This window comes from Amphiura filiformis, chromosome 18, assembly GCF_039555335.1.
Source record: "Amphiura filiformis chromosome 18, Afil_fr2py, whole genome shotgun sequence".
Taxonomy (NCBI): Eukaryota; Metazoa; Echinodermata; class Ophiuroidea; order Amphilepidida; family Amphiuridae; genus Amphiura; species Amphiura filiformis.
In genome coordinates this window covers 14,064,177-14,084,319 of record NC_092645.1, presented here as the reverse complement: position 1 = coordinate 14,084,319, position 20,143 = coordinate 14,064,177, and the positions used below count along the sequence as shown (strand labels likewise).

At 37.3% G+C, this 20,143-nt stretch overlaps 2 protein-coding genes across 2 annotated transcripts in view; both read right to left on the bottom strand.

Annotated features, from left to right (window-relative positions):
* LOC140139587 (uncharacterized) overlaps nucleotides 1–6,430 on the bottom strand; it is a 54,659-nt gene extending 48,229 nt beyond the window's left edge. Inside the window, exons 1-2 of the mRNA XM_072161292.1 lie at nucleotides 6,314–6,430; nucleotides 3,192–3,351 (exon numbers count right to left, since the gene is read on the bottom strand). Of these exons, the coding sequence (XP_072017393.1) occupies nucleotides 3,192–3,351; nucleotides 6,314–6,430 (277 nt within the window). The remainder of the gene's footprint in view (nucleotides 1–3,191; nucleotides 3,352–6,313) is intronic.
* Nucleotides 6,340–19,260, bottom strand: LOC140139374 (hepatocyte growth factor-like protein). The gene is made up of 3 exons (XM_072161145.1): nucleotides 19,076–19,260; nucleotides 8,679–8,908; nucleotides 6,340–6,492 (listed from the first exon to the last, which is right to left on the bottom strand). The coding sequence occupies exons 1-3, from the start codon at nucleotides 19,224–19,226 to the stop codon at nucleotides 6,484–6,486; spliced, it is 390 nt and encodes a 129-aa protein (XP_072017246.1). The 5' UTR covers nucleotides 19,227–19,260; the 3' UTR covers nucleotides 6,340–6,483.
* Between the last annotated feature and the right edge of the window lie 883 nt (nucleotides 19,261–20,143).

Below are 20,143 nucleotides of genomic sequence, written 5' to 3'. Positions count from 1 at the left end.
TGTCAGGTCGATGACAGGCCTTGAATAATAAATAGTGAGGCTTAACATTCCGCATTGCTTAAAGCAAAAGTAGCCTTGACCCAAGGCTTGGGGTCTATGAGTCACAGAAAAGCACACAATATAGGCCTAAAACCTGCAAACTATAAAATAGGAGCATTTGCACAATACGACGCCACTCCTGATTATTTTACTCCAGTCAAATTAAGAAACATCGGTTGACCTTCCACTAATATTATGCAACAAACCATTCACACTCCCTATGTGGAAGATTGAGGTTATGTATTCCATAGAAGGTATATGTATTTCAACTGGAATAGCCCAACATACCGATATTACAGCGGTTGTCCTTGCAGCATCTAATCTCCCCTTTTTGCAAGTAATGTGGGTGATCCGTCTCAATATAGTTGAAAGATGTACACCGTTTTTGGGTAATATCCGAGATACATCCACGTATCACATTGACTGACCTTTTTTCTGACTGCAAATCATAATAAATAAACAATGACAATGAGCATACCATTGTCATTATCAGCATACCATTTTGCTTCCTCGACACGGTAGTCCTGATGTGATACACGCGCGATTAAAGGCCGTGTTTCTGTGGCCCGCTATGCGGAGTTAAATGACTGCGAGCTATAAATATAATTGACTAACTTTGATCGCTTGTGTATCCCAAACGGTCGCTACTGTCTCGGGGAAGCCAAATGAACCAGAGATTTTATATAATGAGATAAGACCATGCTATACAGCAGTTGAAGACAGGCAATTCGCAAGCGTCGTCGCCGGCCAAGTCTAATACGATCGTGTAATGAGAAGATACCATAGAGTCCTACATAGAGATCTGAGGAAGAGACGGTCCGAATTGACCTACAATGACCTATAATTTATCAAGGAATCACATTTTTGTACCGCTCACAAAACAAAGAGTATAAGTCCGCCCACTGCTGTCAATCATTCTAATGCACAAATAAAACAACCTCTGGCAATGACGTAATCCTAATTATAAATGAGAAAATCACATTGAACATGTAATGTCTGCTGTACTAGATGTCTTCCAACAAGTGCCGGAGTGTCGCGGTCCTGAATGAACTATATGATAATTATAGTCCCCTCTCCAGAAGTAATTGCATTCGTACTTGCTCAAGTAGCATTCAGTGCGAATTTTGTGACACAGAAGTAATAATTCTCGCGTTTCACAATACGATGCGCCTCCAGCGGTCGCTGGGTCGAGGCCAAAATACGCAGTGCATCATGGGAAAATGAGTCGACATCCAAAGCCCGCGTAATACGAATATAATACAGGAACATGCATCATTGTGGGTTTAAATGTCATTATAATGTTGTTACATGCGAATGCACACTAAAACAACAATTCACAACTATAGTAGATCCATTTTCTATCTATTGATCACAGGGAATCCTTCGTGGAGCTGTTTTCAATATATTTATTATCACACTCGCGTGAAAATTCAATAGCAGGTAGAACGGTGATGTCGACTCTAGAGTCGAAAATTTGACTGCCAAAACCAACCGCTGGCGGCGCATCGTATTGTGAAACGCGAGAATTGCATTCGTACTTGCTCAAATAGCATTCAATTTTGTGACACAATTATATGGGGTTCTTTTTAATACAAGCGCCTAAAATGACTTAAAATTAGCCTGGTGCCTTTTCTAATTTTCATCTTCATAGATATAAAATGAAAAAGAACACCATTCGAGTTTGTAATAAAAATGATGACGACGATGAAGATGACTTTTCTGTTTTGTCTTAAATAGTCCCTTCTCCAGAAGTAATTGCATTCGTACTTGCTCAAGTAGCATTCAGTGCGAATTTTGTGACACAATAATATATGGGGTTCTTTTACAAACGCCTAAAATGACTTAAAATTAGCCTGGTGCCTTTTCAAATTATCATCTTCATAGATATAAAATGAAAAAGAACACCATTCGAGTTTGTAATTAAAAAGCTTTCATGCATTGCATATCACTTGTATACATGTATAATGTCCATCTGAAACATAGGTGACCGGGAAACACACACTTTTAATGGAAAAATGTGTGTCAAGACCTAATTTTGAGACTTTTTAAGCTTATCTCCTCTAGAAATGCATGTGATACAATGTTATTACCGAGTCAATCAACACTGCCGGGTCAAATTGTACCTACAAATTCACATAACTTACGTAACATCCCCCGGTGCAGTTGACAATAGGGCACGTCGTATCGGCATCGTCCAAACTCAGCACACTCTCTTCACAGGTGTAACATTCCGTTACTTCTGAACGTGTGGAAAAAATAGTCGAGGAAAATGGGCGTATGAATGTAAGGTTGCATACTAATGTAATTTTGTATTTTGTCAATATTGTGGAATGACTAGGGTGTGCACTTCTTAGCTGCAATGCTGCTGCTAAATGGTTTGTGGAATGATATGGGGCCGCAGTGGTCAGCGGTAACCTGTAATGTGTGCTGAGCTTGTGGATGAACGTCTACATGGTCTAGGCGTTGTGCGTGCGTAGCGCACTATAAATCACTGCGCTTAGGTACAGAATCCATGTGAACCACGAGGGTACCTTTGAGCAAATTGAGTTATTGAGGTCACACAAGGGGGTTATGCTTCTATACGTCGAATATGATATATTAAAAGTTCTTCCTCGGGTCTTAAAGAGTAAAAAAAAAAGTGAAAAGTGGACTTAATTTCTTCACAAAATTTGGAGTTTGGACTTTTTGGAAATTCGTAAAAACTATGCTCACAAATTGTGACATTTTGGAACTTTTTGTATACTTTTGAAAATGGGGGGGCGGCCGCACACCTCCCCCCCTTGCGTACGGGCTTGGTTATTTATAATGCCGAAGGGCCCAAAAGTTCCTTATAGAGCCAATAGGGGTTCTTTAGAACACATGTAAATATTCCCCTTGTTTACAGCCGAAGAACTCTTTAGAACCATTGTTTAAAAGAGTGTATCAGTATTATAGGAAAAAACATATGAAGACCTGAGCACAAGAAGACCGTAAGTCCACTTGGCCCTTGAAAGGTTGTGAAAGATTTGTTTTGGCCCCTGAACACGTATAAAACATTACCAAACTATACGAAACTATACGCAACTTTAGTGTATACATGTTGTAGGGCCAAGTGGACTTACGGTCTTATTGCGCTCAGGTCTTCATATTGTTTCTTTGGTATTATCACTTACCCTCGAAGTTGTTGATGTCGTCAATCCAATCATGTATATAATCATTACAACCGTCATCATAACAACATTGTATGTCACTATTAGGATCTTCAGAGGCAATCTCCTGGCACTTTTCTTCTGTGTACGCCAATGGAAGACAGCCACGACCACGCGTAGACACCTGATAATTAGAGAATAAACGATAGAAATTTTTGTTTTTACTATCCTCTACCGTGTGATAAACGACAGGCAGGTCCAATATTTTGAGTAGTGGATGCCGGCGCACCCACTACGATAACAATATTGGACCTGCATGTCGTCTATCATAGGTAGAGGATAGTAAAAACAAAATATCCTGTCGTTTATTCTCATTCTTAGTCATTTAAATATTATTTTAATAACTGTAAATTATTTTTAAGCAAAAACAAAGTTACCGTCATAAAGACTCCCCCTATTATAAAATGAACGAAACTTGTTTACAACTTCACGTATTCTGTTGCGCGTACTGCTAGCGCGTGCGAGTATTCCACACTAGTCTAGTAGTAAAAAGGACTTAGATAATTATAGGGAATAACTTTAACATCTTGTGTTTCCAAAATTTTCAATCGAATCATATCAAATAGAATTTCGTCTTTCATTGAAGATAATAATATTCTTTCGGAAGTGCAGGGAGGCTTTAGGAAAGATCATAGGTGTGAGGATCATATTCTGACTTTAAAAGGTATTGCAGCTGCAAGACTTGATGAGAATAAATCAACATAATTATATGGCCTTCCTGGACTTCCGAAAAGCATTTGATACAGTATGGAGAAAGGATCTCTTGTCAGTTGCTTGGAATGTTGGCATCAGAGGAAGGGTATGGAATGTCTTAGAGAGTTTGTGTAAAAATTTTCAATGTAATGTCAAATTTGGGGACATAGTCATAGATTATTTCGATGTAGAAGAAGGTGTTAAACAAGGTTGTGTTTTATCTCCAATTCTTTTCTGTATTTACATAAATGAATTATCAAAGGTGCTTGACAAACATGATGTTGGAATTCATATTATGGGTGTTAACATAAAATGTCTTTTTTGGACAGACGATGTTGTTCTCATACATGTCATAGCTAAAGATGAAAATGACTTACAACGTGCTTAATATTGCAGCCTACTCAAGGACATTAATTAGAACTTGAATATAAAAAAAATCAATAAAGAAATTATCTGCCATCAAATGTGTCCTTAAAGACCATGCACGTTTTATGTACGATTTACAACAGGCATCAAACATATTATGAATGATATTTTGGAACTCTGGGGAGAATGGTACATATTCATGACCATCAAATACATTACTACCTGAAGCAAAACGCAATTTGATATTCATCTCACTGCATATAAAAATATTCCAAACATAAAAGAAACCATTATTGCAAAGGTTATTCTTAAGAATATTTAGTTTGTCATCTCTGACATCCTTTGTAGGATCCTTTTACATTTAATCATAAAATGTAAAATATCCTCTGTGCCATCATTACATAACGTACATATACCATTAAAATTATTATCCCAAATGCTGAACTATCTGTCTAACGAGAGTGTATTAGATCGTGCTCTGAACTTCATACTTGCGCCATAAAAATCTAGTTTGTCAAGCAAATAGTTTTCCAAGTGATTTATGACATGTTGATTCATACCAATTTTTCACACGGTATTGATTATGAATATGATTGAAAGACTTAGATAAAATATTGCTTAATGACTGAGTATTTGAACCCATTATTATTTGACTCATACCAATATCATTTAAACAGAGAAGATTTAAAGTACTCCTTACTAAGTTAAGCCATTTCCAAGAAATCGGATGTGAGTTCTCAGACATAATAAGAAGAGCGTTGATAATTAACTCTGGCTATCTATGTAAGTCCATTGAAAGCAATCTTGAGAGATATTTAATTTTCACCTTATCATGCATACTTTTAAAATCTTCCCAACCTAAATCGCCAATAAGTGCTTCTGCTGGGGTGTTTCGTTGGGCTTTAAGAATAGTCCTTGCCATTTGAATTTGGGGGCTGTCAAATTTTTTATAATCACTAGCGCTATATGATGAAATAGCACATGTATAATTAATAGCTGGTAAAGCCAAATATTTCCAAAGAATATTACCATAATATACTCTATTGAAGTCGTCCTGGTTATCAATAATTGACTTCACATATCCAATGAAACGATTTCCCATATGAGAATGATCAGATAAATTCCTGGTGATATGAACACCTAAGTACTTGTACATATCTACTTCCATAGTGTGATTGTCAGCAAGATTCTATAATTTGTTATAATTAACACGTTTACCAACAACAACAACGTTAGATTTAGTGTGATTAAAATTAAGACGCCACTTATTTGAAAAAACAAAACAATTTTTGGGATGTTGAGCGGTATTCTTGTCTAGACTAAGATTGCCACTTTGAAACGATTTAGCCTTTTGGAATGTAGATAGGAATGTACGAATAACATTATTGAGTATGTGTAATAAGGTACCTTTACCCTTACAAAGAGGACAAGTGTCGAAAAGTCTATTGTCCCAGCGTTTTAAATCTGTGAAGGAAGGTGGGATATCCAATGAGGCGTTAATAGCGAATTTTAACGCACCTTTGGGTAAAGAATATAAATTTCCAGATTAAATCGGTTTCACGTTTTTCTAACATTGTAGGGATATCCCCCTGGCTCAATTTAATTGTTATTAAACATGTACAATAATTTATTTGTGACATGCACAAAGGTGTACTAACTGCCCCGGTATATTCAAATAAATATAGTTGGTCTAATTTATACACTTATATGTGATGCGATCAGGCTAAATCAGTCGGACCTCGAAAATATCGATTTTGAGATATAGTCAAACAAAAGCAATATTTCCTATTGATTCCTTTTGTTTTACAAAGTCTTTAATTGTCATATCTTTGGAACTGACTGTTCGATTCAATTTCAATGGGGTTTTCTGCAAAATGCAGCTTTGTAAATGTTTTTTATTATCCTGTAAGAAACTGAAAATTTAATATTTCCGAATTCCGACTGATTTTGCTTGATCGCATCACATAATAGTAACGGGATAAGTAATGTAGAAAAATAGTTATATAACATGTGAATATTATACTTACAAAGCACGCACCGTCGCACGGTAGCATTGGCCATTGGCCGCTGCTGTAATGATCACTGTAACTGAAAACAAACAAGGTGGGAAGGAAGGTATATCCATTGAAGCTGTATTCCTCCATTATGTCCTCACTCGTTCTCCAGACAGTGTCGTAGTAGCAGTGTACGGTTGGGTTTATCGAATCTAAAACAGTTGTATAGCAAATTATTAAATAATTAGGTTTTTTCTTTATTGGTTCTAGTAAAAAAAACCTCAAACATATGAAAAGGTTTGACTACAAAAACGATTCTTTTATAAATACATCTACGCACAGTTTCCACCTCGATCCACCCGATTACACAGATATTTCCAGCGAGTCTAGCCTCTACGCGGTCTGTGTAATACTACACGGCTGAGTGCATAGCATCATAAGAGCTGTGTGAGATCTGGTGGAAAGTAGGCATCTGTTATTGGTTTTTGTGACCTCAAGTGTTCCCTTCATCCAATCAGATTTTTTTATATCGATATCAAATAATTTTGATTTTTTGAAATTCGCAATTTAATACATATTTTATGACAAATCATTAAACATTGATATTTTTGATATTTAACAGTACTCGAAGTAAACTTTATAAATCTGATGATTTATACTTAAAGTGTATGTAGGTGGGATGAAAAGCCGACGATCAATTGAAAATTTTGACCTTTCGTATTGAAAATATGGATTTTTTTTTCCCAAAAGACCAAAAAAATTAGGTCTTTTGGGAAAAAATCCATATCTTCAATATAAAAGGTCAAAATTTTCAATTGACCGTCGGCTTTTCCTCCCAGCTACATACACTTTAAGAATATATCATTAGATTTATATAATTTACTTCGAGGACTGTTATATATCAAAATTAGAAAAATGTCAAATTTTTATAATTTGTCATAAAATTTGTATTATATTGTGATTTTCAAAAAATGATAATTATTTGATATCAGAAAGACATGCTTCGTATTCAGAATGCAATTCGATAGGTCTGAGGTGCTCTCATAGCCTATTACATAATAAGCCTACACTTCCCCCTAAAAACACCTTTTTCATTAAGTCAATAGATAACGCAATATGTTTATAGCAAATGTGGTGAATCTTGTGAAAACGACCTATCCAATCACAATTCTTGACCAAAATGTAGGTTTTAAAAGTCAAAATCTCAAGTGTTCCTTACAATATTTTTCAAATTTTATGTCATTAAATGAAAGAGCACACTTATAATTGTCCATATACTAGCTTCATTTCAGTGATCAATGGCCAATTATCTTTAAATTGCATATCTTGTGCACAAATTTACTATTTTCGCCTGTTTTGTCATACGGTTGTGAATGCAATGAATTATGACTTTGCTAAAGAGCGCTTACAAATTGACACGAACGCGTTGAACAGCTATTCTATTGGCTGTAGAAGTGATGATATAACAGGATTAACAGGATTAACTACCATGGCAATAGATGAATACAATTTTTGGAGATGCCACCCTGTGCTACATAGGTTGCAATCATCACCTGTGTATGCCGGCAAATTAAAGCCATATTATAACATTTGCTGAGGAAGACGCCCTCACTGAATTTTTAAAATTCCTTTTTTTACACGATTAAATTGTAATTTATTAAACCAATAAACTCTGCAAAAATCAAGACTCTAGGTGCTGTAGTTTTGTCAAAATCCGAGATTTTGAATAAAACACCGGAACCGGCGCTTTATTATTACGATGGAATTATTAGTCGAACGCATACACGATGTTCATAACACACAGTACGTACACGGCGTGCGGGACGGTGATATACACAACAAGGGTCGTACCACAACATGACCGAAGGAGTGGTACGTATTGGCGACATGTGCGCTGGTAGTAAATTCTAATTTTCTTTGCTTTGCCGTAGTTGTTCGGCTCAAAAATAAAAGGGGATATATCTGACAGTAAAAGCTAACATTTTATGGCAAAGAAATGCTAATCTATTTTGTTTGAAAATGTTATAATTATGGCTTTAATACAAATCAGAGTTTCACGCTTAAATGTAATAGCCAGTGTATGCAAAATGGGCAAGTGGACTATACGGAGAAGTCTATAATAAGCCTCGCTATGTAAATTTTAGGATGCTGTGGTTCCGTAAATCGCTGATAATCCCTTTAACCCCCTGGACACTACTGGTCATCTAACAGCATTTCTGATTGGTTGATAACTTGAAATGCTCATTTCAATTGCTATTATGACTAGGCTTTAAACTATTTATGGTCAAACTTGTATTTGCAGATGATCTTATTAACACTATCCTTGATTGGTTTAAAATTGTACTCAATATTAATTTTGGCTAATCGACAGGTAGTTCTCATGGGGTTAACAACTTACCGCTGCAAACATCACAGTACTCCCATATAGTGTCTGGATCAGTAGTGTAACAAAAGGACCATTTAGATCACCGGTAGGATTACGACAGTAGTCATGAGGCCCAACACCGTTAATGTCATACATGTATTCAGATGGAATCATGTGTGGTGTATTGGTATCCCAACGCTGACACTGTTTGCCGGTTACTGTTTGTGATACTGTGCCTCGGTAATACTGAGGACACATTTCCTCTGAAATATAGACATATATTACAATAATTAGAATTATAATATTAAGGCGCCATGTTAGGTTTGGTCCTGTAGTGCTATCGATGCCCCAATATGTACGTATGGCTCTTTCTACCGTACCATGGTGATGTATCATACATGCGAGCATAATGAGTAGTAAGGCACCATGTTAGGTTTGGTCCTGTAGTGCTATCGATGCCCCAATATGTACGTATGGCTCTTTCTACCGTACCATGGTGATGTATCTTACATGCGAGTATAATGAGTAGTAAGGCACCATGTTAGGTTTGGTCCTGTAGTGCTATCGATGCCCCAATATGTACGTATGGCTCTTTCTACCGTACCATGGTGATGTATCATACATGCGAGCATAATGAGTAGTAAGGCACCATGTTAGGTTTGGTCCTGTAGTGCTATCGATGCCCCAATATGTACGTATGGGTCTTTCTACCGTACCATGGTGATGTATCATACATGCGAGCATAATGAGTAGTAAGGCACCATGTTAGGTTTGGTCCTGTAGTGCTATCGATGCCCCAATATGTACGTATGGCTCTTTCTACCGTACCATGGTGATGTATCATACATGCGAGCATAATGAGTAGTAAGGCACCATGTTAGGTTTGGTCCTGTAGTGCTATCGATGCCCCCAATATGTACGTATGGGTCTTTCTACCGTACCATGGTGATGTATCATACATGCGAGCATAATGAGTAGTAAGGCACCATGTTAGGTTTGGTCCTGTAGTGCTATCGATGCCCCAATATGTACGTATGGGTCTTTCTACCGTACCATGGTGATGTATCATACATGCGAGCATAATGAGTAGTAAGGCACCATGTTAGGTTTGGTCCTGTAGTGCTATCGATGCCCCAATATGTACGTATGGGTCTTTCTACCGTACCATGGTGATGTATCATACATACGAGCATAATGAGTAGTAAGGCACCATGTTAGGTTTGGTCCTGTAGTGCTATCGATGCCCCAATATGTACGTATGGGTCTTTCTACCGTACCATGGTGATGTATCTTACATGCGAGCATAATGAGTAGTAAGGCACCATGTTAGGTTTGGTCCTGTAGTGCTATCGATGCCCCAATATGTACGTATGGGTCTTTCTACCGTACCATGGTGATGTATCATACATGCGAGCATAATGAGTAGTAAGGCACCATGTTAGGTTTGGTCCTGTAGTGCTATCGATGCCCCAATATGTACGTATGGGTCTTTCTACCGTACCATGGTGATGTATCATACATACGAGCATAATGAGTAGTAAGGCACCATGTTAGGTTTGGTCCTGTAGTGCTATCGATGCCCCAATATGTACGTATGGGTCTTTCTACCGTACCATGGTGATGTATCATACATGCGAGCATAATGAGTAGTAAGGCACCATGTTAGGTTTGGTCCTGTAGTGCTATCGATGCCCCAATATGTACGTATGGGTCTTTCTACCGTACCATGGTGATGTATCATACATGCGAGCATAATGAGTAGTAAGGCGCCATGTTAGGTTTGGTCCTGTAGTGCTATCGATGCCCCAGTATGTACGTATGGGTCTTTCTACCGTACCATGGTGATGTATCATACATGCGAGCATAATGAGTAGTAAGGCGCCATGTTAGGTTTGGTCCTGTAGTGCTATCGATGCCCCAATATGTACGTATGGGTCTTTCTACCGTACCATGGTGATGTATCATACATGCGAGCATAATGAGTAGTAAGGCACCATGTTAGGTTTGGTCCTGTAGTGCTATCGATGCCCCAATATGTACGTATGGGTCTTTCTACCGTACCATGGTGATGTATCATACATGCGAGCATAATGAGTAGTAAGGCACCATGTTAGGTTTGGTCCTGTAGTGCTATCGATGCCCCAATATGTAGCGATGGCTCTGTAAGGCACATGGGTCTATATATTGTAGAGTTGTCAGAATATATGTTTTGATTTTACCTTTTTTCCACTTGCGAATGCCAAAATGCCCAACCAGTACTTCATTTCGAATATAACCAGCAGAAATTATCGATATTTCTATTGCGGCAAAATTTTGACAAAATTGGTAGTCGGGATTGAAAAATGGTGCAATCAAAACGGCAATTCTGACAAAACTATAATATATCTTTACTCACGGTGATGTGCGTTAGGAAGTTGGGGAAAATCCTTCATTAGCGAACTACAAAGGTTGAGATAAAGAAAAGCTCGCGGGCCAACTTGAAGCCTATCAAAATCGAAAATCTTACACTAAATGACTGAATTGCACGCTTAAATTTAACACCAGGGTTTTTCCTGACATTTACTGAAAAAATGAAAATTATTGTTTTTCATTTGGCCGAGAAAATTAATTTTACAAGGTAAAGGTGTAACTCAAAATTTTGCCTCATTAAATGACTGAGTGAGTTTTGTACAACAATATACATCAGTTGACCACTGTTGTGAGTGCATAGCGCTATCGGTGCCCCGATAGGTACCAATAGCTCTTTCTATCGTGATGATGTATTATACATGCGAGCATAATAAGTAGCGAGGCACCATGCTTAGATTAAGGGATAGGGTATGAAGGTTTGGACAGTATTTATTGTGGGACATTAGAGCACATCAGACATAAGTAAACTTTATTATAGTTAAAGTCAAGTGTGTGTAGGTGGGATGAAAAGCCGACGATCAATTTAAAATTTTGACCTTTCGTATTGAAGATACGGATTTTTTTTTCCCAAAACACAAAAAAAAGGTCTTATTGGAAAAAAATCCATATTTTCAATGAGTGTTAACATTTTATAGTTTATAGTTGTAGTTGTAGTTTATAGTTGTAGTTATAGTTGTAGTTGTAGTTATAGTTGGAATTATAGTTGAGTTTATAGTTGTAGTTGGAATTATAGTTGAGTTTATAGTTGTAGTTGTAATTATAATTGAGTTTATAGTTGTAGTTAGAATTATAGTTGAGTTTATAGTTGTAGTTGGAATTATAGTTGAGTTTATAGTTGGCTAGATCGAGTTATATAACTAAAGACATTCTGTAGATTGCTGTAGATTGTATTGGAATGCTTTCCCATAATGCATTGTTGGAATTCTTGCCCATAATGCATTTTTAAAACCATGTTATTGTCATGTTAAATAGGCCTACAATTCAGCATCGAAGTGGTTACGTAATTCTCTTGGTTACCGGATCACGCTACTTTGGTATGCCTTCGAGTGCCATATACTTTATGTGGTGATCATTTCGATCGTGGTTCATTACTCTAGCGCGTGATCCCGTTGACATAGTAACATTACGTAACTTCGATACTGAATACATGCATCAGCTGTACCTTATATTCCCATACAAAGTATTGATGAAATGCCATAGCTTCCCAAATGCATTGTTGATACTATGCTATGCATGGAGCTATTATAAGATGGAGAGGAAATAGATTACGTAACGCATTGAAACCTTGTGCCGATTTGAAATCTGACAAGCTATTCATCGAAAGGTACCTTTTGTTTGGGACAAAGGGCTTCCACCATTAAATCGGTAAGCTGACCCGACAGTGTATTGACGCTTTACCTAGCAGGCTACTGTCAATAAGTGATCAAATGCAAGTCGCGTGAAAGCGCTTAATGGAATGAAAAGTACCTATTGTTATACATAAACCCAAGGGTGTGATTGAGTAGCCGTAAGCACAAAAGGCACACATTAGCCGCTAATGCATAGTTCGTTGTCACCCCACTGACATTAGGTGCTTCATTTAAATAAATTGAATGCGCCTGCTGAATGATTACACATCATGGCTGCCATGTCTATAATGGTATTAAATAGCTACGTCCCGGGAGCTACGTAACATATAATAAGTATACATGTACAGGTATAGGCCTATATAAAAGTTGTTTTACAAATTGAGATTTTATTTTATTTTATTTTAAGAAGAAGAATGTCATAATCAGTGGCGTACTGAAGGGGGGCAGCTCTTCTGTGAAAGGTCTTGGGAGGGGATGAGGTTGAAGGAGGGGATATGAAGAATGAGAGGGGACTGGAGGAAGAGAGAAAGAGGAAGAAATAAAGAGAAATAAATAAATAGACGTAAATAAATAGAAAGGTAAGGAAAATGATAGGAATGAGAGGGGACAAAACGTAAGAGGGGATGGAGAAGGGAAGGGAGATAAGAAGAGGGAGTGATACTTTAGCAAGTACAGAAAAAGGAAAAGAAATGAATGACAAATAAATGTAGGCCTTATAATAATTTTTATAGAAACTAAACACAGCCCCCCCCCCCCGCCCTAACACTAACAGCACTATAGGCAGCCATTCGATAATGCCAATGCCTTTATGCGTTACGTATTTAAAACGCCCAGTCAGATGTATTTTACACCTGCCAAGCACAAGTCACCCAATTTCGAAAATTGGACGTTGAATGTACACTCTCATGAATATTGATTGGCAACATTTTCCAATATGTCAGCGCTCAAATCGGACACAATAGAACAATAGACCATTCAGTGCGTTGATGCTATGTACCTGTAGTCAAATGCAAAGAGCTTTTAAATAGAAATAGAGTCGCAATAGATTATATAATCTTTTGTTCGTTTGATGCCGATTAGAAGTTGCGACAGGCTATTCATAAAAGTGGTACCATTGTTTCGAATAAAGGAGTTCCGCCATTAAATTGGTCACTGATCCGGCATCATATTAACGCTCTACATGACAGGCGAGTATCAATAAGTGACCACACTACAGTCATGTGTAAGGGCAGTCATGTGTAAAGTGGTACCATTGTACGCACGTATCCCAAATGTGTGCTTGTGTGGGTCTGAACTCTATAAAGGAGGCTTTAGCTGTCGATGCAATCATCTTTACCACCCACCTGACGTTAGGCGTTTCATTTAAATAAATTGAATGCTCTTCCTGATCGATTACACATTAGAATGTATGAAGGCTGCCATGTCCAGTCCATATATCTATATTACACTATAATGGTAATTGCTATACGTATACATGTAAGTATAAGTATAGGCCTATAAAGGTTGTTTTTAAGAAATGTCCATTTTATTTTATTTTAAGAAGGAGATTGGTATGGAAATAGTGGCGTACCCAATGAGGGGAGGGGGGTTGGGAATTGGTCAGATTCACCCCTGTGAGAAGTCTTGGGAGGGGAGGAGGGAGGAAGAGGGAGGAGGGGATATGGAGATTGAGAGAGGGCTGGAGGAAGGGAGAAATGAAAATATATAATAAAGACAAGTAGATAAATAGAAATATAAGGAAATTGATGGGAATGAGAGAGGGAGGGTGAGAGGGGACAATGAGAGGGAGGGAGTGATAAAGTGTAGGCCTAGGAAAGAATAAGTACAGAGAAGGGAAAAGAAAGGAATGATGAATACGTTTAATAATAATTATTAGGCCTATATAATAACTAAACACATAACAGCACTGGGCAGCCATTCGATGATGTCAATGCCTTTATTCTTTACGTAATTAAAACGCCCAGTCAGATGTATTTTACACCTACCAAACACAAGTCACCCAATTTCGAAAACTGGACGTTGAATGTACACTCTCATGAATATTGATTGGCAACATTTTCCAATATGTCAGCGCTCTAATCGGAAACAATAGAACAATAGACCCTGCAGAGCGTTGGGTCAAATGCCTTCCATAATGCATTCCATACCCTGTACTGGAATGCTTTCCCATAATGCATTGTTGAAACTATATGCTATACCTATACTCATAATGCATTGCTGTAGATTGTATTTGAATGCTTTCCCATAATGCATTGTTGGAACTCTTGCCCATAATGCATTGTTGGAACTCTTGCCCATAATGCATTTTTAAAACCATGTTATTGTCATGTTAAATACATGTACACTATGTATTCTACGCAGAATGCATCAGCTGTACCTTGTATTCCGATAGAAAGTATTGATGAAATTATGCCATAGCTTCCCATAATGCATTGTTGATACTATGCTATACCTGTAGTCAAATGCCATAGCTTCCCATAATGCCATAGCTTCCCATAAAATTATGAAATTATTTCATTCCCATTGTTGATACTATGCTATACCGGTGGACAAATGCCTTCCATAAATGCATTCCGTACTCTGTACTGGAATGCCTTCCCATAATGCATTGCTGTACCCTCTATTCGAATCCCTTGTTGAAATGGTAAATCACAATACATCAATACATCCTGGTAATATAGATTGTGAAATTTAGTGGTAAAAACAAACTTATTGTCATTTTGTGGTCATATGGGGTCGAAACGCCATAGATTGTTGCAGAATTTTGGGAAAGACCAAAGTAATGAGACAAAAATCCTGGATTGTACAGGGCAAAATATCCTTCTACATCAACATGTTGGTTGTGTATGTCAATCAATCATAGGCGTAGATCGGGGGTGTCTCCCAATATTTTGGCAGAGGGATGGTCCATACAACGCCCCCCCCAATGTTGACGCCTGTATGTGGGTTTCTGACCCAATTATCCTTCTATTGGCCATGTTAGCCCCGCATTTATTCCCTTTTTGCATCATATTCCATCAGTTTAGCTTCAATATGGCAAAAAAATTTGCGCACATTTATACCATGAACTTATTTTTTAACCAAAAGGGGCTGGATTCACTACACTTCAAGAAATTTTTTCCAAACTCATTCCCCCCTATGTCAACAAGAAATCTACGCCACTGCAATCAATGCATTTCTTTGCAAAGTATGCAAATGATACAATAAGCCTCTGAAATGGATGCATGTAATCCAAACGCACTCATTACAAATCAAATCAAACAACAACATGTTTATGTCATAAGGTGGGTGAAATCCCTTTATTTGATGTCTAAAATTTTCTCTCACAGAAGTATCACATATTCAGTCACATATTTTATGACAACATTGTCCTCAATTTGGACCATTAGCAAAAAAATTACAAATTTTTCTATTCATGTGTACTCCAATTGATTTATACCAAAATTTGTAACAGCGTTTATAGGAAATTTGATTAACAAGTATATGTAACTTGGATAACAATTGATTACAATAATTATTACCTATTTTTCCCATCAAGAAATTTTGTTCCTTGTTTTTTTCATGCACTTATGCCTGGCTGAAAATATTTCGGGGGAGCATTCCCACCAAAATGTTTTGATACATGTATTAACTCGGCTCAAAATACTGGGGCAAAATTGACCAAAAGTATCTTCTTTTGGACTGGTTAGACCATAATTTTTAAACATTCTAATTTTGACCCAAAATTTCTCAGTGAATATCAACAATATTTTAGCAGAGGGACAGCAGGAAGATTTGGAACTTTTTCACCTCTTGGCCCCTTCTTAATTCTCCCACTCCTGTAGAGTTTATACCCTGTCTTTTGAAGGTGAAAATAAATAGGGTTATATGTACAGGCCTGTCAGTGGTTTTACTTTTGGCTCCATCACCCACAGACCCCTCATTTTGGACTGTGCACTAATTATCAGCTGTGGGGATTTGGCACTTTAAAAGAGGGAGCAGTACAGATGCAAAAGAAAGGGGCACCATTTATCATTGGCCCCTGGGCACCACAACCCTTGAACTACACCACTGAACACTAATTAAACTAATAGAGTGCAAGTTGCACTAATTATGTTATGCTAAATGGTACTAAATGGCACAATTGTTTTTAAGTACCGCATTGTTACACCACAGATATTGGAAAGTTCTAATATCTGTGGTTACACCCACCCCACGATCATGACTATTTCAGCAGTATAGGCATGGTACATGTAGGTGATCAGATCTATACCAACTTCCAAGTCGCAGCACAGATCCTGTTTTCACAACTACTAATCATGCTAATAGTCTCCCACAGTGAAAACATTTAATATGGCCATAAAACTAATTCACCTTTGTTGTGCCCTCAAGTAATTTACCCAGGTCTTCCAGAAAAAAAGAGTATGTGATGTTGGAGTATAGTCTAAGAAGATTTGAATATAGACCTAGGTTTTGAATTTACTAGGTTTAATACCTGATCATCATGAAAGATTTCTTACTTCTGTGATCATATGTAGCATAAGTGAAATATTCAACCCTAACTCTAAACCTACAACTAGTATATAAAGTAACTATAAACTCAACTATAACTCTAGACTCAACTATAACTCTCTAATTATAACTCTCAATCCAGCTACAATTCTAACTGCAACTATAAATGCAACTATAATCCAACTACAATTATAAATGATTATAAAAATGTGATTACAACTATAACTACAACTATAACTACAATGTCAATGATAAAAATACATTTACTCATTTTCAATATGAAAGGTCAAAATTTTCAATTGATCGACGGCTTTTCCTCCCAGCTACATACACTTTAAGAATATATCATTAGATTTATAAAATTTACTTCGAGGACTGTTATATATCAAAAATGTGAAAATATCAAATTTTAATAATTTGTCATAAAATTTGTATTATATCGCGAATTTCAAACAATGAAAATTATTTGATATCAGAAAGCCATTCTTCGTATTCAGAATGCAATTCGATATGTCTGATGTGCTGTCATGTCCCACAAAAAATACTGTGGAAACGCTCAAAACGCTCATTCCAGATCCCTTAATCCTATAATTATGGCTATTGGTGTCCAGATATGTAACAATGGCTCTTTCTACCGTAACCATGGTGATGTATTATACATGCGAGCATAATAAGCAGCAAGGTACCATGCTTAGATTGGTCCTATAGCGTTAAAAAAAAATTTAAAAAGCGCAGTGATTTATAGTGCGCTACGCACAGGCACAACGCCTAGACGTTGATCCACAAGCCTCAGCACACTTTACAGTGTTATCGGTGCCCCGATATATCCCGTTGGCTCTTTCTACCGTACAATGGTGATGTATAATACATTCGAGCATAATGAGTAGTAAGTAAGGTACCGCGTCTAGTGTAGTCCTATATGCCAATCGGTGCCCTGATATATCGGTGCCCTGATAGGTAACAATGGCGCTTTATATTGTATCCTGAGCATTTGTGAAAACTGGGTGTTAGAGGTGTTTATGACAGGTATAATGCACAATATCTTGGTTTTTCCCGAATTACCTGGGTTTTTTTCGAGCGATAAACCAGATTTCTAGCTGAAAAAGCAAGTTTCTCGATCAAGAAACCAAGTTTTTCAAAAACTTTTTTCAAAATTGCTTTTCAAATCTTTTCAAATCGTTAAACCTGGTGTATCAATTTATCGAAAAGCTAGGTTTATGAAAAACAAAACCTGATTTTCCGATCAAAATTAATTTCTCGGCCAAGGTTTCCAAAAAAACCATTGTTTCTCAATCGAGAGACTTGGGTTTTTGAATTGAGGAAAGAACTTATCGATCAAAAAAACCTGGCAAAAAGTAGCAGATTTCCCTCTTTCATTGTGCAAAATACGTGTGTCTGCATGAGAAGTGAACTGGGTTTTGTTTGTTGTTGATGAGCTTGACTAAAATAATGTGACAGTTTTACATTAATAAAGGTTAAGCCTACTTCTCTTATCAGCAGATCAGAGAGCATTGCTAAAAGACTAATGTCTCGGCTAACTTCACCAAATGTCCGTAAATATCTTATAATGTTTCCAAAAATAGAGATGAACTTTTGAGCAACTAAAATATAAAGTGTAAAAAGCACAATTTTATTGTTGTTGTTGTTGTTGTTGCTGATGTTTTATTTTGTTTTGTTTCGCATTTGAATTGTTCTAGAGGTCTTTCTCGTATTCCTGCTCCCATGGAGCAAATTACGCTTTATACGTTCTGCCTTCCGATTTACGATGATGTATTTCTAATTTACAACTTACATATTTCTGATTTCCGACTTACGTATTTCTAATTTACGACTGACGTATTTCTGATTTCCTGACGCATTTCTGATTTCCGACTTACGTGTTTCTAATTTACGACTGACGTATTTCTGATTTCCGACTTACGTATTTCTAATTTCCGACTGACGTATTTCTGATTTCCGACTTACGTATTTCTGATTTCCGACTTACGTATTTCTGATTTCCGACTTACGTATTTCTGATTTCCGACTTACGTATTTCTGATTTCCGACTTACGTATTTCTGATTTACGACTGACGTATTTCTCATTTACGACTTACGTATTACTCATTTACGACTTACGTATTTCTCATTTACGACTGACCTTTTCTCATTTACGACTTACGTATTTATTTACGACTTACGTATTTCTTCACTCTTACAGATGTATCCGAGTTCAGTTGAACACAAGGACTCCGTCCATACCATCGTAGTGGGCTCCAGAGCGCTGCCCTGACCGGACCAAAGAGCTCTGCCCTGACCGGGTCCAAGAGCTCTGCTCTGAGCGGACGCCATCTGAATACAATCTTCACCTTCGTCGTTGGCATATGTCTCATTATCAGCAAAGTTGGTGTAAGTAGTCTGTGAGTTGGAAATAAGGCTCTATGTTTAGTTCAGTCCTGTGGCACTATCTGTGCCCCCGTAGGTGCCGATGGTTCTCTCTATTGTACCCTGAACATAATTAGTATTTTATACACGCGTTCATTATTATGCTAGATATACATCCGTATAGTCCAGTATCTACCAGGGTTTAATGTGCATCCCCCCCCCAGGACTCTAAGAAACCAACTTGTTTAGTTTCATTTGTGGTCCTATAACACTTTCAAGATGTTAACAAAAATATTTAAGATTAAAGGTCAACACAGTGGTTAAATTTCAAATCTGGTTAATAAGCACACCAAATTATTCCACTCATTACCGAATATGACATTTATTTATATTGACGTCGCGCGTATTCGTATGACATCCACGCAAGAGATTCAAAGTAAGGTAATCATTTAACATGGTGGCTAATAAATACAGACAATGCTACACATGTGCGTAGGTTCACATTGTTATTTACGATCAGAAAACCTTAACAAAGGTGGACTGTTTAACCATCTTTCACCGTGCGGTCGAGGTCACTTCAGAGCGAAATACCTTGCGCCCGGTCAAGCAGCAAAGAGTTTCATACCAATCTCCATAAATAAAAATTGTTACAAATTCCCCTTCATCCCCCGTACATTAACTGATTGGAACACTTAACCAGCAAACCAATATCCAAGAAAAGGCATCCTTCAAGAAGCAATAAACAACCATCGAGATATCATAGAAGGAGAATCCACGAACCCATTTCCCTTTGTACTATGATGGTTATGAGTCGATACTGAGCAATCAGGTATGAATGGCGCACTATCGATTTGCTAAGCTTCTTATCTATTGAGCTTGGCCGG